The sequence below is a fragment of the Scheffersomyces xylosifermentans genome, assembly GCF_036884685.1.
Source record: "Scheffersomyces xylosifermentans strain CBS 12540 chromosome Unknown RJT20scaffold_3, whole genome shotgun sequence".
NCBI lineage: Eukaryota > Fungi > Ascomycota > Pichiomycetes > Serinales > Debaryomycetaceae > Scheffersomyces > Scheffersomyces xylosifermentans.
The window spans coordinates 932073-958685 of record NW_027042941.1 but is presented as its reverse complement, the minus strand read 5'-3'; the positions used below and the strand labels follow the sequence as shown (position 1 = coordinate 958685).

General features: G+C 42.1%; 9 protein-coding genes and 2 non-coding genes across 11 annotated transcripts; 6 read left to right on the top strand and 5 right to left on the bottom strand. All coding sequences in view use genetic code 12, as the record gives it.

Moving 5' to 3' along the window:
* The first annotated feature begins 1214 nt into the window (after nucleotides 1-1214).
* On the top strand, nucleotides 1215-3398 carry PUT2 (1-pyrroline-5-carboxylate dehydrogenase). The gene has a single exon (XM_064919823.1). The coding sequence runs from the start codon at nucleotides 1470-1472 to the stop codon at nucleotides 3261-3263; it is 1794 nt and encodes a 597-aa protein (XP_064775018.1). The 5' UTR covers nucleotides 1215-1469; the 3' UTR covers nucleotides 3264-3398.
* A 134-nt stretch (nucleotides 3399-3532) lies between these two features.
* Nucleotides 3533-4480, bottom strand: RJT20DRAFT_1527 (uncharacterized protein; the record flags this gene model as incomplete). Its single annotated transcript, XM_064919076.1, has 1 exon — nucleotides 3533-4480. One exon carries the CDS (start codon nucleotides 4478-4480, stop codon nucleotides 3533-3535), a length of 948 nt encoding a protein of 315 aa, XP_064775017.1.
* A 1618-nt stretch (nucleotides 4481-6098) lies between these two features.
* Nucleotides 6099-7006, top strand: RJT20DRAFT_36018 (uncharacterized protein). Its single transcript, XM_064919824.1, has 2 exons — nucleotides 6099-6351; nucleotides 6446-7006. The coding sequence occupies exons 1-2, from the start codon at nucleotides 6327-6329 to the stop codon at nucleotides 6838-6840; spliced, it is 420 nt and encodes a 139-aa protein (XP_064775016.1). The 5' UTR covers nucleotides 6099-6326; the 3' UTR covers nucleotides 6841-7006.
* Nucleotides 7007-7171: 165 nt separating this feature from the next.
* RJT20DRAFT_134241 (uncharacterized protein) lies at nucleotides 7172-8095 on the bottom strand (the record flags this gene model as incomplete). Its single annotated transcript, XM_064918291.1, has 1 exon — nucleotides 7172-8095. The coding sequence occupies one exon, from the start codon at nucleotides 8093-8095 to the stop codon at nucleotides 7172-7174; it is 924 nt and encodes a 307-aa protein (XP_064775015.1).
* Nucleotides 8096-9139: 1044 nt separating this feature from the next.
* On the top strand, nucleotides 9140-9211 carry RJT20DRAFT_t66. Its single transcript has one exon. It is a non-coding gene; the product is annotated as a tRNA-Asp (tRNA).
* A 9-nt stretch (nucleotides 9212-9220) lies between these two features.
* Nucleotides 9221-9291, top strand: RJT20DRAFT_t67. Its single transcript has one exon. It is a non-coding gene; the product is annotated as a tRNA-Gly (tRNA).
* Nucleotides 9292-9599: 308 nt separating this feature from the next.
* Nucleotides 9600-11007, top strand: RJT20DRAFT_36002 (uncharacterized protein). Its single transcript, XM_064919822.1, has one exon. It carries the CDS (start codon nucleotides 9848-9850, stop codon nucleotides 10520-10522), a length of 675 nt encoding a protein of 224 aa, XP_064775014.1. The 5' UTR covers nucleotides 9600-9847; the 3' UTR covers nucleotides 10523-11007.
* Nucleotides 11008-11492: 485 nt separating this feature from the next.
* On the bottom strand, nucleotides 11493-13895 carry SFL2 (Sfl2p; the record flags this gene model as incomplete). Its single annotated transcript, XM_064918290.1, has 1 exon — nucleotides 11493-13895. One exon carries the CDS (start codon nucleotides 13893-13895, stop codon nucleotides 11493-11495), a length of 2403 nt encoding a protein of 800 aa, XP_064775013.1.
* A 5312-nt stretch (nucleotides 13896-19207) lies between these two features.
* Nucleotides 19208-22499, bottom strand: PFK1 (6-phosphofructokinase subunit alpha). The gene has a single exon (XM_064919821.1). The coding sequence runs from the start codon at nucleotides 22277-22279 to the stop codon at nucleotides 19328-19330; it is 2952 nt and encodes a 983-aa protein (XP_064775012.1). The 5' UTR covers nucleotides 22280-22499; the 3' UTR covers nucleotides 19208-19327.
* A 1324-nt stretch (nucleotides 22500-23823) lies between these two features.
* Nucleotides 23824-25083, bottom strand: CRH12 (Crh12p; the record flags this gene model as incomplete). The annotated part of the gene is made up of 1 exon (XM_064918617.1): nucleotides 23824-25083. The coding sequence occupies exon 1, from the start codon at nucleotides 25003-25005 to the stop codon at nucleotides 23824-23826; it is 1182 nt and encodes a 393-aa protein (XP_064775011.1). The 5' UTR covers nucleotides 25006-25083.
* A 585-nt stretch (nucleotides 25084-25668) lies between these two features.
* Nucleotides 25669-26607, top strand: RJT20DRAFT_127032 (uncharacterized protein). The gene has a single exon (XM_064916902.1). The coding sequence runs from the start codon at nucleotides 25728-25730 to the stop codon at nucleotides 26577-26579; it is 852 nt and encodes a 283-aa protein (XP_064775010.1). The 5' UTR covers nucleotides 25669-25727; the 3' UTR covers nucleotides 26580-26607.
* Nucleotides 26608-26613: the final 6 nt, after the last annotated feature.

Genomic DNA, 26613 nt, shown 5'->3' with positions numbered 1-26613 from the left:
CCCACTAAAACACTAAAACAAAATGAGAATCGATTCCCGCAGAAATTTTTTCTTGTCTCATGCTCTCTGTGGGTTTCCATTTTGGAACACTCTGTGGTAGGAGGTCGCTTGTGACCACTTTTTTTAATGGTTGATAACATAAGAGTAGCTGCAAAAATTAAGTATGGAAGTCCATCTTTATCTGTGATGACACCATCACTGACCAGTGGAATGACGAGTGGCAAATGCTTGACAATGTTTCCCTTCCTCAAATGGCTTTGTTCACGACCCTTGATAGTCTTTTATTGGATGTGTTCAATATCTTTGATAGGCTTTTATTTGATGTTGTCATAATACTTGATAGCGTTTTCTGGATGTGTTCATAATCTTTGATAGGCTTTTCTTGGATGTGTTTGATTGTATAGTAAAAAAAAACTGAGTTGGGGGATATTCGAATTAAGATGTAGAAGTGGTATAGAAGTAGTCATACAGAGATGTAAGGCATGTAAGTAGACATATAAGAGGACATACAATAGATACAAACATACTAGTAGACATATAGGAAGACTTAGAAGCGGTATACTAATAGACAAACAAGAAGACATAGAAGTGCTATACAATTTGTCATACAGACATCGACATACAGACATAGACATACAAACAGACATACATTTTGACATACAAGTAGACACTCCCCACTCCTCTCACTCTCCTCTCATCGTCACTCACTTTGCTCTCTTCCTCATTCCCTCTTTCCTGTCTCTCCTGCCTCTCCTGCCTCTTCCTCACTTCTCACTCGCTCGCTTGTCGCTACCCCCACAGCACTCTTTCCAGAGGTCATAACCGCCAAATCAGCAATTCGTGGAGAAGACAAAGACGAAGAAGCGGTTCTTCTTCCAGTGATGGTGATGGTGTAATATAAATATATAAATATATAAATAGAGAATAATATATGTTTATGGAAAAGTAGGAGAATCATTGAATAGTTGAATCATCGATTTCTTGAGCAATTTAATTTTTCAAATAGTCATATTTATTAGTCTCAACTTCTTTACTTCGATATAACGATATAACGATTTATACATAAAGTTATACGAGATATACATATAAACAGATACATTATCATTGGGTGAAAATTCGCTAAAGGTCTACTAAATATCCTTTTTCAGTATCAGCTTTTCATCGTATCATCTTCTACTGATTCAGTTACTACATCCACAGTAGCCGTTTACACGTCATTATCCATATAATTCATATCATTTATACTTTGTCATACTTCGTGATACCCGTCATTCCGCTAGGTATTACTACAAGAACTAAAGAAATAACTTGGATATTCACTTAGCTTAGTACCTTCTAAATTGCTCAAGCAAAGACTTCTACCACACACCAATTTGATAAGTTCATTGACTTCAACTTCGACTTCACGAATACCTTCAAATTTACCACTTTTTCCTCCTCAAAATCACATCAAAAACTCCATTTTCACCATGTTGAGAGCTTCTACAACCCGTCACGTCTCTCGTTCTGCTTCGAGACCTATTCAAAGAGTCACTTCTCGTCTTCTTGCTGCCCAAGCTATTAGACCATCTACTAGAGCCGCTTTTCTTACAACAAACCACGTAAGATACGCCTCTCAATTGGCCCACCACAAGATTCCGGCCATCAAAAATGAACAGGTCAAGGATTTCTCGGCCAACGACCAGAAAGACTGGGATTTGTTACGTGCTTCCATCTCCAAGTTCACCGATGAGACTTTAAACGTTCCTTTGGTGATTAACGGCCAGAAGATCTACAGATCCGAGACCAAATCCCAAATTAACCCAGCTAAACACTCTCAAAACTTGGCCAATGTTTCTCAGGCTTCTCGGGAAGACATTCAGGCTGCTATTCAAGCCGCTAAGTCCGCTAAGGCCAAGTGGGCTTCAACTCCTTGGACCGACAGAGCTGCCATCTTCTTGAAGGCCGCTGATTTGATTTCTACCAAGTACAGATACGATATGTTGGCTGCTACCATGTTGGGCCAAGGTAAGAACGTTTACCAGGCGGAAATTGATGCAGTTGCCGAGTTGATCGACTTTTTCAAATTCAACGCTAAGTACGCCGAGGAATTATATGCTTCTCAACCAATTGAGACTGCTCCAGGTGTCTGGAACAGAGCCGAGTACAGACCATTAGAGGGATTTGTCTATGCTGTTACCCCATTCAACTTCACCGCTATTGCTGCCAACTTGGTTGGAGCTCCTGCGTTGATGGGTAACACCGTTGTCTGGAAGCCATCTGCCACTGCTGCTTTGTCTAACTACTTGTTGTTGACTATCTTGGAAGAAGCCGGTTTGCCAGCAGGTGTAATCAACTTCATTCCTGGTGATCCAGTGGAAGTTACTGAATTGGTCGTTAACGACGAAGAGTTCTCAGCTTTGCACTTCACAGGTTCAACCGATGTCTTCAAGAGCTTATACGCTAAGATCTCCAACAATGTTGCAGCAGACAAGTATCGTGATTTCCCAAGAATTGTGGGTGAGACAGGTGGTAAGAACTTCCACTTGGTTCACTCTTCTGCCTCTTTAGACCACGCTGTTTTGTCTTCATTGAGAGGTGCTTTCGAATACCAAGGTCAAAAGTGTTCTGCCACTTCCAGATTATATGTAGCAGAGTCAGTATGGCCAGAGTTCAAGGAGAAGTTTACTGCTCACATTAGCCAGATCCAAATCGGCAACACTGTTGCTCCAGAATCCTTAAATGCTTTTATGGGACCAGTTATTCATGAGCAGTCCTTCGACAAATTGGCCAGCGCACTTGAACAGGCTAAATCTGACCCAGAGTTGACCATTGTATCCGGAGGTTCCCATGACAAAACCAACGGTTTCTACATTCAACCTACTTTGATTCAAACCACCAACCCTAAGCACGAGTACTTAACCAAGGAATTCTTCGGCCCAATCTTGACCACCTATGTCTATCCAGATGCCGAGTACGAGAATGTCGTTGAAAGCATCGACAAGGCCACCAAGTACGGTTTAACCGGTTCTGTCTTTGCCAGAGACCGTGATGCCATCAGAACTGCCGAGGAGAAGTTGAGATACGCTGCTGGTAACTTTTACATCAACGACAAGTCCACTGGTGCTGTTGTTGGCCAACAATGGTTCGGTGGCGCCAGAGCTTCTGGTACCAATGACAAGGCTGGAAGTGGTAACATTTTGTCCAGATTCGTCTCCGTCAGAAACATCAAGGAGAACTTCTATGAGTTGACTGACTTCAAGTACCCTTCCAACTACCATTGAGGAGGCAAACTGTGAAACCCAAAAGTAAATAAGGGTGAAAAACGATTGTATTCCATTTAATTCTTCCCCTTCCACTGTATAGTTCTTAGCATATCTGTTCTACTTCTAAAAACCATTATACGAATTACAATCAACTGCTGGAAATTAATAATTATCATTACTATCATTACTATCTATCTCTCTACCGAGTCTATAGCACAAGACAAAGAGGATTACTCATAAAATACATAAACCTTCAAAACGAACGTTTGTTAACGACGTAGCATATATTAATGCTTTCCATATGGGTAACTGCCAGGAGGTGGTGGTGGAGCAGGCGGTGGTTGATATTGTGGTTGAAAATGCGGTTGTGGGGGATATGGTTGTTGTGGATATTGCATTGGAGCTGGTCTTGGTACATTGATCACACGTCCCAATCCGTTGCAGACTGGACACAAATCTTCGTCTAATAAGAAAGTTACCAAACCACTCCCTCTACATCTTCCACAAAGAACTCCTCCCAATCTTGGATCACCTGGAGGAACTCTCAAAGGTGGAGCACTGGGCCCTACCGGTCCAAAGAAGCCACCCATTGGTGCTGGGTTCCATGAAGGAGCAGTGGTGAAAGTGCTTCCTCCAAAAGGACTATAAGTGGTAGACCCACTTGTTCTGTTACGAGGGCTAAAGAGTTCCCAACAATCCTGACATGAACGGCCATTCTTTAACTTATATCCCGTGTTATTGCACTTCTCACAGAAGTACTTCTTTGGATACCTGAATGGTAATTCCCTATTTGGATTATAACCATGATCTTTCAAGTAATACTTATCCCAGCAGTCTCTACAGACCTTTCCGTTTTTCTTTTTAAATCCTGAATTCTTACATTTTGAGCAGAGGTACCCCTTAGGGTACTTGAAAGGGAGATTTGGGTTGGAAGTATACAAATCACCGGAGTCATTGGAGGAATGTGAAGAAGACAGTGCAACAGGTCTTGGAGGCTGAGCAGGAGGCCGAAAGTTCACACTACTATGACTGCTACTTCCACTACTTTGACTGGAGATTCTGTTTCTTCCGGGCAATGGCGGAGCCAATAGATTTTGGTTAGGTCTTGGAGGGTGGGGAGGAGGTCTTTCATCGTGTCTATTAGAACCCCCTGTGTTCTGTTCGCTAATAGCCTCTTCATAAGTGGGAGGGGGTTCTAGAGAAGCGATATCATCATTTGCTGAATTTCCGCCCATTCTGGCTTTATGTCAAATGTCACAAGTAGATACTGTATTAGTTTGGAGTCGCTTCGAGCTAAAATGGCCGACTTTTCACCACTTCAATGAAGACTCGTATATGCTTAACTACTGCAAAATGGTGTATACCAATAAGAGAGGATCCGATGGGAGGTCAGATTCCGAGGTATTGGGGCTGGAACTCTCGGATTTTAAAGCTTTTGACTCTTTCCGAGGCTCTTTACGTCCAAACTGATCCAGTCAGCAAAGCAAAACAAACACTTTGGTATACTTCTAATAGGAGTTGAACCTAATTGTAATTGCTGTAAGAAATCATGTAACGGGATTAATGATGGAGGAGGTCGTGCGAAGAGGCTAAAAGTCGGAGACAAAAAATTGAATGAACAGCGATTACGTAAGCGCGTATATAATTTTGTGTATGGGAAGAGTAAGGAGATTACGTCATAGAGTGAGTGATGGAATGATGTATGGACTATGGACTATGGAATGATCTATGGAGTATGGAATGATCTATGGAGTATGGAATATAGAGGTGGTGGAGGAGAGTAGTGAGGAAAGGAGGAGGGTGTAGGGGGGTCTAGTGTGATGACGGTATATTTAAAAGATGTCGTTGAATATGTAGTCATTATCAATGTTAGGGGAGAGTACTTAGCTGCAACAGATATATAATATACTATAATATGATGAAATACAATGAAAAGTGTTGGTGATTAGTATGTCAAAATGTAATTAATAATGAGTTTCTTCGTTTGTTTTATTCCATTCTTTCGTATTTAGTATACTGTGTTGTGTTCACGGGAAAGAGTTAAACCCGAAGACAAGAGAGATTATATTTAGAAAAAGGTCTAAGGAGTGCCCGGATAGGGATGTTCAGTGATGTGGGGATGTTTAATGATATTTAATGATATTTTTATCAGATCGTTGCTGTCTTGGCATAAATGTGACTTCATCGATCCACCGTCACTTTTTATAGTACAATATATAGAACTATATATATAGGTATATAAAACGTATATATCAAGAAAAAGGCACTACAAAAACAGGGTGCAAATTTCGGCCGGATCATCCATTTTATTTTTCTGCCTGTTGGTTATTGCTGCCCGCTATTTTCGTTATTTTCGATATTTTGTTAGCGACTGCGGCAGACAGAAAAAAGGTATAGCCGACACAAAAGGGTGAATTTTAGTGAGGTTTAGTGAGGTGGATCAGGGGGTAGTTGTGTGATGAGAAATGGCAATTTTTGGTGGAGTACTCAGTTGTGTCGTATAGGTGAGTTTTGGAGCTCTTTTTGATTAGCGCCAGCAATGACACAGTATTGGTATTTGGAGGTGAATGTTCTAAAAAAATGGCTTTTATTGGTTTTCTATCCTGCTGCTGTGTCTGTATCATTTTACAGGTTCCGATTCAAAGTTCACAGATTCGGTAAGCTGTAGCCGTACTGTGTGTCGCAGCAGACGCCAACTGTCATACGACGCGTTGGTGAATTTATGACATTGTTTTCTCTTTAGACTCCTCAGTTAGAGCAAACAGAGTCAGTGTGGGCAAGGGGAAAACAATCCCAAGCAAGAATTGAGGATCGTGGTGATTAGAGCTGACTCCCCCAAAATTCTCCATCTCTTCTCTTCTCTTGGACTAAATCCACTACATCATCATATCCATCACTCATGTCTCCGCCCCTCTCGCTCCCTCTCCTACCAGAATTTTGCAATTTGCAATACAAGCGTCCTCCTGCAGACAATTCCTGGTTTTCTTTATCAAAAAATCAGAAAAACACATTTTCATATATTTCAAGCCACTGTTTGTGGTTCTACTTCGATAAACCAGGGTTCAACAAGAGAGAAAAATCATGATCTGGTTATCTGAAAGACAAAGTACGTGCTCTTAGAATCACCCTGTGAAATTTTCGGAGAAAAACCACCGAAATTGACCCTTTTGCATGGGATAATACTAACAGATTTAATGTAGAATTTGGTGTTGGATTCACCGCCGGAGGGTTATTCTTCTTCCTCTTTGGTATAATGACATTCTTTGATTCGGGGTTCTTGGCTCTCGGAAACATCTTGTTCATAATCGGGTTGGTGTTGATCATCGGTCCCCAAAGAACTACCACTTTTTTCACCAGACCGACCAAGATTAGAGGTACTATATGCTTTGTAACTGGAATCGTTTTGATCTTGATGAAAAGATCGTTCTTCGGGTTTATAATAGAGAGTTTTGGGATCTTGGGGCTCTTCGGAGACTTCTTTGGAACCATTATTCAGTTCTTGAGATCCATTCCTTACATTGGAGACTTGTTAAGTAACCCATTAATTGCCCCTACCATTGACAGATTGGCTGGAATCGACACTTTACCAGTTTAGATGAGATCTTGAAGGTATAACCCTCTTGTAGCTATACTACACATGGAAAGAGCACTCGACGGTTCAATTTGATATCTGGAACATTTATGAAATGATCTTCCTAGGAAAGCTGACTTCGTGGAACTAAATCCATTATTCCATCCACCTTTATAGAGGGCATGTGAACCAAACACATATTTAACAGATAACATTCGGCCCCTTTTGGTTTCTAGATTTATGTCCTTCGGATTATGTACTATAATATACAATATTAAACTATGAATGTTCCAAATCTATATATTTTGGTGTTGTTGCTTGTGTTGTTGCCATTTAACCAATAAATTTCAATCATCTATAATCTCTCCGAAAGAATATTAATTTTACCAAAGTTGATCAACTCATCTATGATATGCAATGTCACATCGCTGAACTTCAACCCGTAGAAGATGTCCAATTTCAGAACCACGTCGCTTTCTATCTGGTCGTATCTTTCACAGTTAATTCCAACTGTTACGATTCTCTTATCAGAAGAATCCATTAAGCTGTACTGTAGTCTATTTTGTAAAGGAATATTTGTCAAAGTCTTGAATTTTGGCATCCAGAGAATGGAAGACGGTATTTGCTGGTCATTCCTTTGGTTGATACTCCTTATAGCTATTGAGTTGGAGTTGACCAAGAAATCATAATTATTCGGCGAATTCTCCGGACAATCACAAGTATAGTCGAATAATACAATTCTTTCCGTGTGATCTTCATTTGTCCAGAGAATACTATTAAGCAAATTGTCCAAATTACTCTTCCCGTAGATGGAAGTGAACACCACCTTTCCTGTGCTTGCCATGAACTGTCTTAAGCAGTTCATCACTAGGATCGGGTGGTATATCAAAGCAACAGATTGGTGGCCATTCTGTGCCACTGAAATATTGATTTGTTCTCGTTGTGGCCGAATTGGCTTATCCATATTCATGTAGTTTTGTTGAGGAAGCCTGTCTATACTTATTTTATCAAGTGGAACCATGCCAAATTCCTTGTTCCTCAAGAATACCTGGTACAAGAGGTGTTGGATCAAGAACTCGGCATATTCGTAGTGGAGACTATCGAATGTATTTACTCCACACCAAGGCTTGAAATCCTGGTTTGTTGTTCGATTAGTGGCGAAATTCTCTACTACAAAGATCTTTACCGATTTGTACTTACCTTGGTAGTATAAGTAGATTGAAATTGCAATCAAATAAGCTGCCAAATTGGAGTTATGGTAGATAATGAATACAACCATTCTTATAATCATGTATGAATGAATGAATTAGCCAGTGTATGCTATTACAATTGGGCCAATTTGGCCAATTTTTTACTTATTTCTACTCACAATGATTTCACAAGAATGGTCCTTATCTACGCCCTCTACCATCACACCTCCACAGAACCTACAAGTTATACCAACAAAGAATAAATACAAAAGAGTATAATCATTGGAATAGACAAATGGGAAATTGAAATGTGAAAATGTAAAAAATGTGAAATAGCTGCAAGCGACATTGTCGTATTTTCGATAATGATTTTGTTTTTTTGGCACCCAAAAGAGGCAAGAGCGACATTTTGCTTTAAAGCTCCATAAGTGGTTAACTGAAATGTTATGTTTTCATGTTTTTAGTATTAGTATAATATCTGAAATCTGATATCCAATATCTAATATCTAGTATTCAAAGTCTCTAATATGCAATATCTCTAATATATAATATATAATATATAATATACAATATGCAATATGCAATATGCAATATCTGTCCCATCTTGCAACCACCATTAGTCATAGCTACATTCAATCAATGAAAATGGAAGACTTACATTCTTGCTTATAGATTCTTGACATGCACCTCTCACCCTAATTGAATATGTAACATGTCTCCAAAGTAATGGAAAACTAGACGCAGTACGTAGGTAATATATTATTGCTGTGCCCAGCCCCAGAAAGCTTGTATTGTAACAGACTGTTACCCTAGTTACACTATCAAAGTGAAAATATTTCACGATGAGGAGTAGAAGAACTCTAATAAACTCAAAAAAAAAAGAATGAAATGAGAACTTCATATACTTATTTAGTGCTTATAATAATCAGTTTAAGCCCATCTACCAACATCCAACTACCAACTTCTGTATACCATTAAGTTAACGTCCATAGGCATAGAGTTACTTATAGCTCAATATACAGGTATCTTATCGAAAATTTCATCACGTGATTTAAATTTTCTCCGCCTGACAAATTATCACGTGACTTACACCCCTCTACACAACAATCCACCCTCGTATCTTAATAATTTCATCCGTGATAGTTTAGTGGCTAGAATTACCGCTTGTCGCGTGGTAGACCGGGGTTCAATTCCCCGTCGCGGAGATTTTCATTGCGCAAGTGGTTTAGTGGTAAAATCCAACGTTGCCATCGTTGGGCCCCCGGTTCGATTCCGGGCTTGCGCATATTTTTATTTCTGGTGGTCTTGCTGGTGTTAATGAACGGTTCTGGTGATGTTGGAGCCATTTTCCCGTGTTTTCCTGTCCTTTTTTAGCATCTGAATGGTACTTTTAACCCATGATAGATTGTAGGCACCAATCGCAGCCAGAGGCACCATACGCACCCAAACGCACCAGGCTCCCACCATGTAGTGCGCACCAACAAAAATTTGCGATGCTCATCGGCTTTTTGGTGATGAATGGTTCTGATGGCATTGTATGGCCTTGTTATCGAGTTCCTTGTGTTGTAGGTGGGTTGTAGAAGAAGCCAGAGCGTTGTAGAGAGTGCTACATTGTCCTACACCGTGCTTTTTCCAGGTTTTATCGGCTTTTTATTGTGTTTGTTGTGTTCATTTATACACCAAACTGGTAACAATCATTAATTTCACCACTGATCTGGTGAAGATATTGGGCTAGAAAGGGTGAAAAATCGGGGTTTCACCGAGTTTTTGAAGCCATAAAGGGTCATTGTGGGCCTGAGATCGGTTATACCCGAGGAAATTCCAAGAAACCACCCAGAATAATGTCAAAGGTCAACAGAAGAAACGAAATCAAACAGAAAGAAGAGCTCCAAGCACGGTTTCAACTCAGTTTAGCACAGAATAATGCCAAAGCTTTGAGCTGGTTGAAGCCCATGACGGTTGGAGATGGCCACCAGATGGCACTGAAGACACCTGCTGCTTCAGGGAACGAACCCGTGGCGAATGAGTCGTTTTTCAACTTACCTATCATTCCCAACGGAGCCAGTCTTTCATCGTTGAACGATACTTCGAGTAAAGACATTAGTAGAATCGGGGATTTCATTGCTAATGACGGCAAGATGAACGGGATCAAGCAGGAAAGTACTAGCAGGGGTAGAAAGGAGTTGTCGTCGTCGAAGCCAATGCTTGCATTGATGAATAAGATGAGAGATACGAATCGAGAGAAGATTCGTCATAAGCAGGGAGGTGGTGGTAATACTGGTAATACTACCATTATTAATACCACTAATAACGGAAGAAGTCATGGTGGAGTCGGTAAAGAATCGAATAACCATCATCATCAACATCATCCAAGAAGAACTCAGCAACAAGCCAGTTCCAGAGATGAAGAGGATTCCGACGATGAAAGCAGTATCTTGAAGAGTAGAACTGTCAAGAAGGGATCAGGGATGTTATTGGAAAGCAAATTGGGCAAGAAGAAAGGTCGACCATTCTAGAGAAGTGAAGGTTGATGTGAAGAGGTGATGTGAAGAGATTTTATATAGAGTTGATGATAATGGAGATGTTGAAGAGAAGGAAATGCCATTCCCATAACAAAGACATTATCATATAAACCGTCGTTTGATACGAAGTTTCTACAGTAAGTAGAGCTTACCAGAAGAGCTTATCAGAAGAGCTTACCAGAGAGCTTATCACAATAGTAATAATAGCCAAGACGATACGGCTTGTACACGGCTTCTTTTATAATAAAAGAACCTTTTAAACCGAAACCGTTGTTTAAGATTAGTATAGCCTTAAGGATACGGCTTTCAAGGCTTATATGTCTTCACGGCTTATACGGCTTACACAGCTTATACGGTCTATACGGCTTATACGGCTTATACCTCTTCCACAGCTGCTTCTACCAATACAAGAACCAGCCTCTTAACAATACAACAACCAACCAGAACTCCAGCAATTGTCCATAGCCAGAGTCTGCTGTGGTCTACCCACCATTACCCCTACAATATCGTACTAAATGTATATGTATTGGATCGTCAAGCTTAACCAATAATACAAAGTTATATTAAACAGCTAAAGGATGTGTCCTCCAATCTCTGCCGTCATAACTTCACTATAAACAAGTAGAGCTAAAGAGACACAACGGACAGCCTCTAATGGCCCTTGTTTCTGAGAAATAAACAGTTTTGCCTGTCCACACCATTGGTTAGACGTCCTATCAACGAACCGGGCCGTTGTAATGACTTCTGGTGGGAATGCTTTTGAGTGGATGATGTTGGATGGAATGTTCCAATTCTTTTAAACGGTGTTGATCCATGAGAGTAGAGTCAAGATAAAATAATTAGAAAGGTTCGTAATAACATAGTAATAAAAGTAGTAATAACATTAAGAAGATATCGAGTGATGTTGAAATCATAACAGCATGTACCACGTCACCTCCTGTGGGTCACCTCAAACACGGCTTCCTCAAGCTAGTCTCTGTCTCTTAATCTCCTGCTGCTGCTCCTGGCTGCCCGCATCCTCTGCAATGACGGAGTGGATCATACTCTTCCCATTGGAGGAAGAGTCTTCCAACAACGATTTCACCAGAACCTTCTTATTGGTGCGGTCTTCCTTGTCGGTGTCTTCTCCAGCTCCGTTATTGGTGGATTTCGTAAATGGCGAGCTGGTCAACGACCTTCTCACCGTGGTGGGGATCGACGTCGATCTCACAATCGGAGAGTTGGTGCTGTTGGCAGACTTTCCTCCCAACTTCGAAGGTGGTGGGGTCAAACTCACGAAAGTCCCTGGAGATCTCACTTCCTCAGAATACTCTGTCGTCGTTGTTTGCCCAGTGGCTGGAGCTGTGTCGTGAGGGCTGATTGAAATCGAGTTCTTGTTGTTGGGATCGAACATGATGGGATGGTGAGAGATCGAGCCGAACGACGACGTTCTCTGGAAGGAAGAGATGGAAGAAACCGACGATTTGTTGGAGAATATCGAGTTATGAGACGAATGCGATCCAATCGAGTCCTGTTGACGTAACATCGACGGATTGGCCTTGGCTGCTGCTGCAGAACCCGGTCCGAAATGGAGTTCAATGAGCGAAGGCCTCAATCTCTCGTGAAGCAGGCCACTGAGTGGAACCAATGAAGGTTTCTTTGCACCAGGACCATTGCTGTTGCCCACGGAAGGCGAACCTGGGATCGACGCCGACGTCTGAGGCAAGAATCCAGAACCAGCCTGTGGTTGTGATGCCTCAAAGTTGGTTGGAATGCTCCGAGGAAGCGGATGTTGGTTGGGTATCGTTGGCACGGGAGACTCTTCTCTTGGAGGCTCCGGTGAGAGAGGGTAAGACGTGGCAGAAGTAACGGAATTGACTCGCTGGAGAGACGATGGTGGTGGTAGTTTGATCGACAGCAGCCTTGACTTGGAACTGTCTGAAGAAAACGATTCTCTGGGGAAAGAAGAAGTCGTCACCGAATTGTTCCGAGAAAGAGGCAAGTAAGGTGAACGTTGGTACTGGTAAGGGTACTGAGAAGCACCGTGCTGCTGCTGAGGTTGCTGCTGAGGCTGCTGGGGCTGTTGTGGTTGGTATTGCTGGTGGTTTTGCGTATCAGCCGGTGGAGAAACGTTGGCAGGAGCTGGAGCCAAAGGATCATACAAAAGAGATGGGTTCCGAGGTCTTTTGGCGAGTGGAGGACTCGTTGTAGACGTAGAACTGATGCTTGAGTTGGTGGTTAGCCCAGCACTGGTTGTAACGGACGAAGTAGTCGATACTCCAGTCATTCCAACCGCTACAGAGTTGCTACTACTGCCACTGTTCTCCCATATCTTGCGGAATTGCAAGTTGGGAGTATAGTGTTGGGGCTGGACTTGGATGCTTCCTGCTGACCTGCTGCTTGGATCGCTCTTGTGTCTAACCACGCCTGTTTCCTTGCTGTAGCTTGTGTGATAGAGCCCCGAAGAAGGAGTTTCCGAATGACGAGCTGCCACGGTTTCTGGCCGAGGAAATGGAGCCTGAGACTGCCTGTGGTCCGTGGCATAGTGATAGCTCGTGGTGGCAGTAGCAGGCGTCGTTCCAGCGGCGTATGGTGAAGGGTAAGGGTACTGAGACTGCTGTAGAGCAGGGTAATGAGACGATACTAGCGTAGATATCGATTCAAGAGGTTTTGGTTGAGGTAATGGAAGAGTATGACTATGAGGCTGTGAGTTTGGTGGTGGTAAAGGCACCGAATAGTACGGACCGGTGATATATTGCTGTGGATGCTGTTGTTGATGCTGTTGTTGTTGTTGTTGATAGTAATGGTGTTCGTATGAGTTTGGAGAAGGCGTAGAATGAACAACGACGGTTCCAGGCTGATGTAACTGATTATGGGGATGGTGTAGTTGATGGAGCTGCGGGTGATGTAACTGCTGCTGGTCTCCATTATAGCTGTTGTTTCGAGAACTGTTGGACGAAGAACGTCTTTTAATGTAAATGAGTGCTCCTTCGTCTCCCTTCTTGAACTTTCCACTCAGATGCTTGAATTCCCATACGGGAGGAACTTCCTCAGCGCCGTTGTTGCTGCCGTCGTGATTACTGGCTCCGTTGCTGGTGGAGTTTCCGTTGGAATGGTTCAAGGCGTTGTTAGGGCTCGGACTTGGATCGGAAACCTTGTGGAACCCGTACATGTGCAACTGACGGACGAAACTGGCGACGTTTCCGTGCTTAAAGTAACCCGTGAGTGCTGTGGCGAACTCCTTGCCTGGGAACAACGCAAAAGTGTTGAGATCTCCGTCGTTTTCTGTCCACCAGATAAGATGGGTGAGTTTAGGGTCGTTGAGCATGGTATAGAGCTTATGCACAAAGGCATTCTTTTTGACGGGAGGATCCAGTTTTCTGCTCATTGTGGCTATGAATGGCGACGTTATGGTGACGGTTGTGGTGGTGGTGGTGGCCAAAGACGTAAAAGCTGTCGAAACCAAATGAAATTTCTGGCTTCTGGCGATGATATGGTAACAATATGGTTACAATTATTGGAAAATTGTCCAATAATTACGGCTCTTTTATTGCTGAAATCGCTTGAATTGCTGCCACGGCGGTGTGTCTACGTCTGGCTCGCCGAAATCACCGATTGAACTGGCAAAAATCGGGTCAATGTTGGTGAAACGGCTTGATGAGCTCTTGTTTCTGTTCAATTTCTAATGATTGCAGCCTCCCAAAGGCTCTATTTTTGGTGAAAAATCGCCGTTTTTCCACGAAATTTCCGTGAAACTGTGATCCCAGCTGCTGTCGATGCAGTTTGCTGGTCTATAGCCCGATGGTAGTGTTCTTTTCTGGGCTTTCCTCCTAACTATCGAGAACACTCGAGTGGTTTTGGCAATTTTTGGCACGGCTCCGAGGGGGTGAATTCAGGGCAGAAACCACGGGTAGAAAGCGGTGAAAAGCGTGGAAAAAAACTGGCTGGTATGGTCCGTGGGTGTCTTGGTCGTCGAACGGTACCGTTTTGCTGCCAATTCGGACTCCAGGAACCTCTGTTTGTTATATAACTTAGTTAACGAAGTTGTAACGACTTTTTATAAATTTGGCACCACCAAAAATTAAAAAAAAAGAGAGGGAAGGAGAATTGCCTGCATGTTAGACGCAGTGTTTGTTACACAAAGCGCGGCAGAGGAGGGAACAACATGTAGAAAATAAAAATATAGTTGGAGGTACATGAGAAAATAACCTTGTGCATAGAGAGCTTTTTTTTACTATGTTTTTTTATTTTTGGTGGGGGGCCAAGGTGACAAGCCAGGTTGGGGGGTGCGGTATGGGAAAAAAAATAGCGCTTTTGTTGTCTGCAGTAGGCTATTTTTTGAGACGATAATAAAGATAAAATATATATTATTAATGGCAACAATATTTTTTGTGCCGGCGTGGGTTTAAATAATTATTTTCTTGGACATGAGTATGGATTATTATTTCACTAATTCCCATTGTGTGATTATTATTTGCGTTGGCAAATTATCGTGCAAATGGTAATTTTGACGTAACCTTACGGTGCTGGCAGTGAGTTGGTGGTGGGTGCGTCTGCGACGGCGAACAAAGCGGGAAACGTCGACGGATATACGATGTTGATTCTGGCGGTGTTTTGTGGGGCCAACGGTGTTCTGTCACACCTGGCTCCAGCTCGTATGTCTTGTCAGACCCACCCAGAAAGGCGGAATCTCTCTGCAAACAGAGGTGAGAGGTTGCATTCCCAGTGATCTTATGTGAATGTTAAGTAAAAATGTGCATAAAAATATCACAACCATAAACCTTAATCCTGGACCATCGGTGTTGTCTGTGAAATTGACATGCCGGCTCTGCTAGCCTCATGGCTAATTTATTCGAAGCCTACCACAATAAAAGTTAAAAATGGTGAAATTTTAGTTTGGCGTCCCCAAGAAATCGCTGGATCCTGAAATCTAAACGGTGGTGTTGATGAATTTGTACGGTTGTTTTGATGGGTGGGAATTTTTATTTATCTCGACAACTCATTGGCCCCATGCCCTAAGGCTGCGATGAGCCATGTCCATACTCTAAAAACTAGATAATTGCAAATTCAAAACTCCCCTGAAGTTTCCGCACGGCTGCCGGCCCAACATCCCCTATACGGGGCTCGATTCAATGACAAAATAGTCCCTAGACAAATGCTTAGACGACAGGCTAAAGTAGTTTCCATTTCGCGCCCATTTGATAAATAACCAAAGCGTGGCACTAGAGGCGTGATTCAAATGTCCCAAGTCATCTGTAAGAGAATACTTCAAAAAAATATTCCTTGGGAATTTTAATCTTACTCCGAGGATTGTAAACCTCTCCTGGTTATGCCATCAAGCCAGAGAATAGAATAAACATTCATTGATCGCCAGAAAAATACACCATTGTCTTCTTTATCCTACGTAGTTTAATTATTCTTTATATTGAACTTGCACATCTTGCCGGTGATAATAATGATTTCATTGCGGCTGCAGCTTCTACCTTCGCTGTAGTCGTTGTTGGCTATTGCTAGTAATGTCCCACACTACAATTATTTATATTTTTGGATGTGCCTCTATGTATCCCCTCTCTGGAACCGTTAATTCTTTTTAGTACCATACAGGTGGGATTTGCATTCTATTGTATCCTTCATACCATCCTCTTATTTAAGCTTATTCTATTCTGTGGACTAAAAATCATTTTTGTTTTTTACTGTGGGTAAGGCCTTGGGATCCAATTTAGGTAATACCTTGGGTATAGTGAAGCTTGTTGTAGACCGCTCCTTTTTCAAAAACCAAAGGAGTTGTTTTCGCTTTATATCTATCAATCTAAAGGTGGATGGCCAAGTGGGTACACAAGATTACCCCTAAAAAAATTATGTTTCTGGTAATAATGTTACCTGTGGTTCATGTTGGAATGACCCTTCTCTACGACGATAGTCTTCTCTCCTATTCCTTTGACGGTGTAATGGGAGATTGAACCTTCTTTTGCTGTTTTGGGGATAAAAACCGAAGGGATACGAGAAAATATTTTCCAATCTTATTCGGGTAACCAATAATTCTTTGGTGGTTAAGTGTAAACCTGGGCTTCCTTCCTTCCTTCCTTCCTTCCTTCCTTCCTTCGCTAGTATTCACTTCATGTTTAATGCGATAAGTAAATGACATGCCATTGTATCCTTCTCCAATTTCTGCAGCAAATGCTAATTCTTGTATTCTTATTGTTTTATCCAGTCATGTTACAGTTAAAGTTTTTTTAAGAAACGTTACAACTCTATACAATTCAATTAAGATTCTTTCCCCTGTAAATCACAGCAGCATAGAATCTATAATCTCTACTTGCACTACGGCGTAACTCTATCAGTTTACGGTGATTCCAACGTGAACTTGTCTGTAGATCATGGGAATCATATGTAGCCGTGCGCCAAGAGCAGCCCACGAAGTTAAACTATAATCTGCCTTCATTTATTATGGTTCGTATTTCCACTTGGTTGACTACTATCTCTAACCACCTTTTGGTCCTATCATCATCATCGCAGCGCAAAACACTCCTTCTCTCAACTATATCCGCAACTACAACGGGATCCAGCCGAACCTGGTGGAATTGTCGCCAATAAAATATTCTTGTTTGCATTTCCCACACAAATTGCTACACCAAACAGAATGCTCCGAAAACGGCAATTCTCTTGTATGTGCATGATGAATAAAATCCAATTATTTTTGTTATCGATTTATCTGCGCGGCCTGCATGTATACATCTCGTTAAAGTTTAATCCTCCAGTTGTGTATAGGAATATGCTGTTTACGCATGAAAATCAGCTTGTTACTGGAGCTACCCGTGATTGGTGGGAATACCAAGAACGTTGTGAAAACTGGGGAGAGTTGAAACCTACTCATTAGTAAACCATACGACAAAACTGTTGCTTTAGTTCGACAACTGGCGTGCCCCGTATTGTTTGGCAAAATTCAATGACTTCCGTGGCCGCAATCACCGAATATCCGCTAAACCCCTAGCATACGCATATGTGCACCGAACAATTCCTTAATTGTATTGTCGTTCCAGGACTATGCAATATCGCCTTGTCAGATTTACAATGCACAACTTTATTCTCGATAAGGTGTCTGTGCACTTCTTTCAGATAGAAAACCCGTCTCTTCGACCATCTATCAACTTAAAATATTGAATCTTCTCTTCCAGTAATTTTTCATCGTGTTGGAGCCCTGTGGTTTCGAACGAGAACATTTTATATTCTTTGAAAGATTATGCAAACTTCGGCTTCTTTTGCCGATCTCCTTTGTAACGCATTCTGAATCAAAACTGGGCAGGTACCAACGGCTTGTTACGAACCATGATCTGGACTATGCTTTGGCATCCTCTTCCATCCCATAACTCTGCCCTACAGCATATGGTCACCATGCACTTGAATCACCGTTACGCATTCTAGTCACATTTGTGCGCATAACACGCAGTAATCCCCATATTTTTTCTTTGCATAGTGTCTTTTCTTTTATGGTGTCACCAAGACCAGAGCTCGTTTACTCGGTGTTCTTGGTTCCATGTCCTACCAGAGAATGGTGGCAAATGTACAGCAAATACATGTTCACAACGAAATTAGTGGCCTGTTTTCCAGGCGGGTTCCTCCACTGTCTTCTTATTATCCCTAATCATACTATGACAGAAGAACGGGTCAGATAACTCTGCCGCTTGTATCCTGTATCTGCCGCATGTGCACTCTACACTTGATGCGGCCCGCACTAGCGAAGTCCGCCAATACGGGTACGGTGGTGCGAACATCGCCTCACTCCAGTAACCAATGGTTAGTAGGAAACACATGTGGGGGACAGCTGTTATGGGGCGTGTGTGGTTGTCGTTACAATCTCGTTACAATCTGATTTGAGTCATCGTAATTGGTACCTGGTGACTAAGCTCGAGAGATATCGATAGTGATAATAATAATAAGAATTATTACTGTGCAGTGGTTGCGAACACAAATCCGACAAATCGAAGGTTTCCAGTAACCACTTGCTATCCCATAAAATATGATCGCTTTGCTGTATTCTGCTAAGGCGACCCCAGGTTGCCAAAGATCCCGTTGCTAACCGAACTTTAGTTATCTCATTATCGCCTGTGGTACCCGTGTGGCTTTCCTCCGTTCACCTATCCTCCTGGTACGGCTAGCTAGCATGTAATCACAGCCAAATTCCATGATACGAAATATTTTTCGTCGCTGCAAAATATTTTTTCGGGCCCAATTGGGTAATGCGAATTCGCAGCAATAGGATAATTACACTCTAATTATAGAGAGTTCGAATCAAACGGCTCAATTGAGGCACCCAAACGTGGACTATATGTGGATCTAAGGGTCTAAGGGTCTAAGGGCCCATAATCCTTATTGTATGAGCAAATGCATTTAATAGACCAAATAAGGCCTAGGTGTGTCGATGCAGAAATTTTCTGCGTGTATCAGCCAGAGAGCGAAGTGTTTTATTGTTCAAGTCATTCTATGGCCATTTGAGGAGACTTGACCGAGGATCAGTGCTTTCTAGCCCGTTTCATCTTGTAAAGACTACTTTTCCGGACGGGAGATCTGGAATAGGGTCTGCACGTCATAACAAAGGGAGAGAAGATGCGTATGTTATTCAATGCATAATCGTGCAGGGACAGAACGCTGTCAGTCGCCTTCTTTCTCCACTACTTCAGATGAGAATAGGGTCAAAGCCCATCAACACTCTCTGTTATTCGTAATTATAATAGTGATACCTTTAATTCAATCATAATAATAAATACTAAAAACAAAAACTACAAAATAGTCGAGATATGTAGTCTATTTGGTTGAAGCTCGCTAAAGTAATTTAATCTCTTGTTTCTTGGCCCTTAATGATAACCTACCACTCAACATATCGCTCACTTCGGACATACCCTTCCAGTGGACTGTCTTACCCTTTCTCAATTCTATGTCGGCCTCATTGTCATATAAGTCTTTGATAGGCGTGAACTTGACTTGGGCACCTTGAATACCGATCACAACACCGGCGCTTGCTTCATCTCCAAGAATAGGGTTGACTCTATCAGTAGTAGAGGATCCGTTCCATTCTTCTATGAATTGCACAGACTTCACGGCAAATTTAACGGCATAAACTCTATCCATTGAAGAAGGTGTGAAACCTTGTTGTACATGTCCTGGAATGGCTGTTCTTGTCTCAAATCTGCCTTTAGCGTTTTCTTTGATGATATCAGCAATCAATTCAGTAGAGAATACCGAACTAGCTTGTTCGTTTCTGATAATCATCTTACCATTATTATCTTCGCCTCTGTCATGTGCAAATACATTGAACAACAAATCAATGTCTTCTTGTACGGTTCTTAAATTTATCTTTGCTTCTGGTGTGTAGGTAGCAATTGCTCCTGTGATCAAACCGCAGTATGCTGCAACATAACCAGAGTGACCACCTTGGACTTCAACAACAAAGACTCTTCTTCTAGATGAAGAGGCGGATTGCTTGACTGCATCACAGTATTTCACCAATTCATTCAAACAAGTGTCCGAACCCAAAGAGTACTCTGTACCTGGAACGTTGTTGGAAACTGTGGCTGGAATCACAACCTTTGGTATATCGAAAACAGGGTAGTTCACTCTTCCTTCATTTAATTCATTCAAGGCGGTGAATGCTTCGAACCCACCAATAATGATCAAACCTTGCAAGTTAAACTTTTGCAAGTAGTAAGCTACCTTACCAAAATTTTCTGAAGGCAATGATCTGTTGGTACCGATTTCAGAACCACCTCTATTATGCCAATCTTCCACATCTAACCACTTCAATTCCTTCACTGATCCATCTTTTATCAATCCACTAAAACCGTTCTGGATGGCAAAGAGCTTGTGACCACGAGACATAGAATATAATGCAGCTGCTCTAGTAGCAGCGTTGATGGCTGAGGAAGCTGCACCAACATGTACAACACCGATATTCAATTGCTTCTCCTTTGGCAACTCCACCAGTCCCTCATCGTGAGTAGAAGTTGAAAGGAAATGGTTGTATGCTTCTGCAAAAGATGAATCTCTTAAGCTCATTGCTTTATCGAAATCCTTGTTTTCAATAGCAGTAGCTACCGATTTGGTGATAGCCACGGCCTCCATCAAAGGTTGTCTAACAATTTTGTTTTCTAAAACACCAATCATAGGAGATGGCGTCTCAGGAGTCGACTCAAGAACAGCTTTAACGGCATCCACTCCCTGTAAGGTAGCCAAACTTCTGTCGTATGCAACTGCAGTACCACCTCTTTGCACATGGCCCAAAGTGGTGATTCTAGTGTCAAGACCCAACTCAACAAGAACATCTTTGACCTCTTCGGATGAGATTGGGTTTAACTCATCGTCGATAGCTCCCTCTGATACTATGACAACGGTTTTTCTTCTTCCCTTTTCTCTGTGTCTCCTACAAACAGTCTTTAAATCTTCTTGCCATTGTCCGGCTTTTGGTGGTCTTTCTGGAATGAATATGAAGTCAGCACCTGTAGATAAACCAGACATCAATCCTAACCAACCACAGTGTCTTCCCATAACTTCGACAACGAAGGCACGAGAGTGAGACTTGGCTGTAGCATCGATGAAATCAACCATCTCACTGATTCTTTCTAAGGCTGAGTAGGCACCAATTGTAGCGTCAGTGCACGACATATCATTGTCGATAGAACCAACTAAACCTACAATAGTGAGGTGCTTGTGTGATGCAACCTCCTTCTCAGTTAATCTTCCAGAGGTGACTAATTCTTCGACTAAAGATGGCCATTCGCTTCTGAACAAGTCGGCACCAGTTAAAGAACCATCACCACCACAGACAATTAAAGCATCAATTCCGTTGACAACCATATTGTAAGCTGCATCCAAACGTCCTGAACGCTCTCTGAACTCTTTACATCTGGCTGTACCAATATTAGTACCACCATATGACAAGAAGGATCTCACATCACCCCATTCCATCTTTTTTAAGAGATCTCCTCCTTTTACTAAACCTTCATATCCTTCGTAGACTGCGAAAACGTCACAGCCAAGGAAAATACCAGTTCTGACAACAGCTCTGACAGCAGGATTCATACCTGGGGCATCTCCTCCAGATGTCATGACGGCGATCTTTTTCTTTTCGGCAGTTTCTGGAACTTCTGCGTAAGATGTAGTCTCTTCTTTCTTTTGGGACAAATTCTTCAAAATCTGTTTTGATCTTACCTCCAAGTATTGGTCGGCCGAGGAGAATTGTTCTTTAGAAAGAGGATTTTTGGTGTTTGAAAAGTGCAATTCGTTTCCCAATGGGTCAGTGGTAACAACTTCACACAGAGTTGGCAATTCGACATATTCAAATTCGTACTTCAAGTCCTTCAAAATGGCTTGGATGGCCCTCAAGTTAGTGGAAAAGAAATGCAATTCCAAGGCAATATGGTTGATTGATGGTAAATTCGACAATCTGATCTTAATGGTGGTAGAGTCAGAGAGTTTCTCACAGTCATCTCCATCATACACATCCAATTCTTGCCATGGGGTGACGTTACCATGAACATCGAGGTATTGCAATGGGAACGACTCGAGCCATAATTCACGTAATGAGTCGTTACTCACTCCCAAATGGAGTCTTGGGTTGTTGGAGGCAGAAGCAGCACCATTGTTGGACACTTTGGAGAAGTTCTTGGTGAGTCTAAACCCGAAGCGGTTATAGAAACGGCCCAATTCTTCGAACTGCGCTGGGTCATTGGTGACGAGGGAAGCAAAGCTGATTCCCTGAATAGGTTCTTTTGAAGGCATGACTGTAGTTCTAGTTTCCTTGTCGGACCTCTTTCAAGTGATATTTTGGTGGTTTTGCTCCTTTTAGTTGAACTTATCACCAACTCCGAAAATGAAATTACGGCGTGTGGACGATACAATTTTCGGAATCAAAGGAATAAGCTCAAGTAGACGGTATTAACACGAATTAATACAATGATGATATGGCCGGCTCAATACGAGTTTCCTGGTGCTCGCTGTCTTCTTTTGACGGTCAAAGCTTGTTTCTGTGTGGAGATCTTTTGGATATCGGTTTCTTTGCAACACCAGCAAGAGACGCCGAAGAAATGAGACTCAAGCGACTGGTACAAATATGACTAGAAACCGCAGATATATCAATAGCAATAATCACAGTACCGGATTCAGTGCTGTTTCAAGATGCTAACTATGTAATTTCTAGGCCAATTGGCTAGCTACGAATCTATGCTGCACCGCTTTCTGTCCCTATATATATTAATGGCCGATTATCATTTTGTCGCTAAATTGGATTTTGTTTGTCGCTGGATGAGGAATCTGGTGATGCGTGTGGTGAGGAAGTGTCGCTATCATGCGATGTCAGGGGAGGAGCGAGCTGTTCGCTCGCCGGAGGATTTTAGGCCGAAGGAGGTGGTGGTGGGTGGAGGTGGTGCGGTACGGGTGTTTTTCGCATCGGAAGGTGAGGTGGTAGGGTGGTAGGGTGTGTGATGAGAGGGTGGACCGGGAAGCGGATGGGGATGGGCGGTGAGAGTACTATGTAGATGAGAGGGTGGGAGTGTGGATGATAGAGATGGTAGAGATGCTGACAGAAGGAAATTGGGCAGAGATGGAGAGATGGTAGAGATGCTGACAGAAGGAAATTGGGCAGAGATAGAGAGATGGAGAGATAGAGATGGTAAAGGGAAGGAGAAGGATGGAAATTGACCGGAGATGGTTAGGGACGGATAGAGATGGAAATTGGCTAGAGCTAAGCAAGGCAAGTTAAAGAAGAGAGAGAATTATCAGATCGATGTTCTTAAAGAGTTCATTTTTTCAAGCTCCATCGTTCTTTCCTTCGCTCATTTCGATCTAAACTGAATTAAGAGAAGTTACTCCGAAGTCCCATAATTTCATTTCGTGGCCTCTCTTCTCTTCTCTTCATTCCTCATCCACTGGTAGCAGAGCCCCGATGACGTCGCCGATGAGCAAAACTCGCACTGGATTTACCGAGATGCCCATCAGCAGTTACCGAAATAGGGAGAGAAATGAGAACTCGGTGGTTATACAGTATAATGTCGATGGTGTCGATTATGTCGGAGTGGAGCCCTGGGTATGTTGTTGTTACTAGTAGAGAGACTATGTGTGTGACAGAGAGGGAAATAGTGACAGACTGAAAGAGTGACGGACAGACAGAGTAATGTATATAGTTAAAATTGAGTAGTACTAATATAGTAGCATAGAATGGCCGCAAAAAATAGAATGTCGCCTGTGGAGAAGGAAGTTATGGACTACGGTAATATCTATATATAAATACCATTAGTTCTATCTATTTATTGAAGCCCCTCTACCTCTCACATACATAATAGTATAAATAACCCCTCGAGTGCCAAGGTGTAGATCAACTTCATCAAAGACGCCAGAATTTGAGACATCAGATTGGCCGTGGCATTGAGCATCGTTCGATTGAAGAACTGAACGAAGTGCCCATCGGGCCCCAAATTCGTGTTTGTATTCACTATGGTAGGAACCGCCGGGTGATCTTTGGAAGGGATATCTGTAATAATCTCGTATTCAATGTCATACTCTACATTATCATGGTTTTCATCGAGAAACGATAACGGGACTTTAATCTGTTTATCTGTATCTTCGTTCCTGTTCTTGGGAATGGGAGTGGCATCACTAGGCTGGTCAAAAATTACTCCCTTTCTTGCAGTGAGATCTATCCAAGTGCCATCATGAGCATTTCCGTAAGCGTACTCTGTTCCTGTTGAATAGTCTAGAACATTGAGGTTTTTGATATACATCGAAAAGGGTGCTGTTTGGTAATTGGTTAATCCACCAGCCCATTCAACAGTGCCCTGTTCATTATCTGGATCACCTCCCGCCCAAAGCCTAAATTTGATAAACATAGGCGAATCTGGGAATCCTTGACTGTTATCCTTATTTAAAATTCTGACTGTTTGGCCATTTAATTTCCATTCAATTCTCTCTGGTGTCCAATCGACACTGTACTTGTGGAATTCATTCATGGGAGGAACGGCCATTGGATGATATCCACCTCGATCGTAGGTGGTAGTGTTCCCTCTAACAAAGTAATTGGACTGGAATTCATAAATATCTCCTCCAAACACTTCTGCAACGTCAATCTCATCAAGAACATCGCTCTGTAGGTAAAATGAGCTTATTATTCCAGTCCCATGTGCAGCTTTGATTTCAACTTCAACTCTTCCGTATAGTATATAGAAGTTGGATACAATGGATGGATTGTCGTATCTTTCGGAAATTGTCAATCTAGCACCATGTTCACAGTACAGAACTCCTGAAGGGCATGTAAACACCTTGAAGTGCTGTGATTTTGATGTGAATGGTTCATAAAGAGAAGTTGCTAGTGCTTTATCTCTGGCGATGCAAGTGGGGTCTTCCATTGGATTGCAAGGAGGAGACAACTCATGGAGGTAATCGTAATTGCCGAAGACCGGTTGCAAAAGGATCAGTAGAGCCAGGATCGCTGCAGTGAATGTTCCCAACCACATGGCTCCTTCACGGTTCAAATTTTATTCACAGCTTAGTATACGTCAAGGTAGATTTACAAAGAAACGAGTATCTATCCATTGGATATTCAAACTATTTGCAATCATTTGAGAAATTCAAAAAAATTGCAGCTATTTGTGTACGTGCGGCCCATAATAAAATTTAGGGCCAAACCGTTTTTGCTAATTTATGGGAGCAAAGGGAGAATAATTGGAGAAGATGACTAACATTGGTGATGGTTGAATCTTGTAAAGGAGAGAAGGAAGAAAGTAAGTATTGTATCCTGTAGGGGTTCAATATCGACTCCACTAATACCGTCGAAATATCATAATATCATAATATCATCTCCATCTTGGGCTCTCACTCTCTCGATCACTTCTTTTTCTTCCTTTTCAAAATTCTTCCTTTGCAAAATTCTTCTTCTTCGTCTTGCTCTCGCCTCTCTCACTCTTCATCTCAGTCAGGTCTCTCTTAATCTTCCTCATACTTCTCCCACCCCCTCTCCTTCTTCCCTCTCCTCCTCCCTCTCCCTCTTCCCTTCCCCCATTGCTGCAACCTCACGCATTTGGAAACCATGAGCCGCACCGACGCGACCGTTCTTTACTGTGAAATATTTCAGTACTAAGAAATGATTTTGGAACTGTTACTTCTTTGTCTACTTTCTTCTTCTATTTGCTATTGTTGAGGTGAAAGATCGTAAGAAATTGTAGTTGTAGTGTAGGAAATGAGTTCTGTGACGACGGAAATTGACAGAATTGTTCTTACGTATATACGATCGGTGAAATATATCAGTCATGATGAGTTATTACGGAGCTTTAAGCTCATAAAACTGCGACTGGAAACAGATAACGAAGTACAAGAAGAAGGCATAGACCCACTCCAATGGGAGAGTTTACTTGATAAAAGCTTATCGACAATAAACACCAACATATCACGGCACGGGTTTAAAATCGACAGGAAAAAGGACGAAATTTCAGGTGAGTTATACTTCATTTTCATTAATACAGTGTCAGATGACATTATCAAACAGAATACCAACTATTCTGTTCCAGAGCTCGACGCGATAAAGCTGGTTATAGACGATATTGTCGAGGCTTCAGGATACCAATTCTCCATAGGGAGAGTCAATGCACAGCAGAGGGTTGCAGCAAACTTAAGCAGGACATTAAGAGACTCGTCGTCGTTTGTCGATAAGCTAATCGACGATGGGTGGTTTATTTCGACTTTGGATGGTACTCGATTGTTACTTTCGATTAAATCTTTGAGTGAGTTGAAGAACTACTTAATTGATAGATATGGAACTACAGCGGATGAAGGCAATAGAGGTAAAATGCATTTATGCCATCATTGTAAGGAAATTGTAACTTTGGGTTATACAAGTACTCGTGATGGACACATCCAAAGCTTCCACTACAAGTGCTACGACGTTTACATTAGAAGCAGTGGCTCGAAGCCAGATCCAGATCAGATGCTAACTCAAATAGGTATTGATCCGTCTGCTATTTCGGGGACAGTCTCCCAGAATTTTATTGATACCCGTTCTCAGTTGAACCTGTCCAACGCGGTTATGTTATAATAACGCGGTTATGTTATAATAGATGTGATCTCTA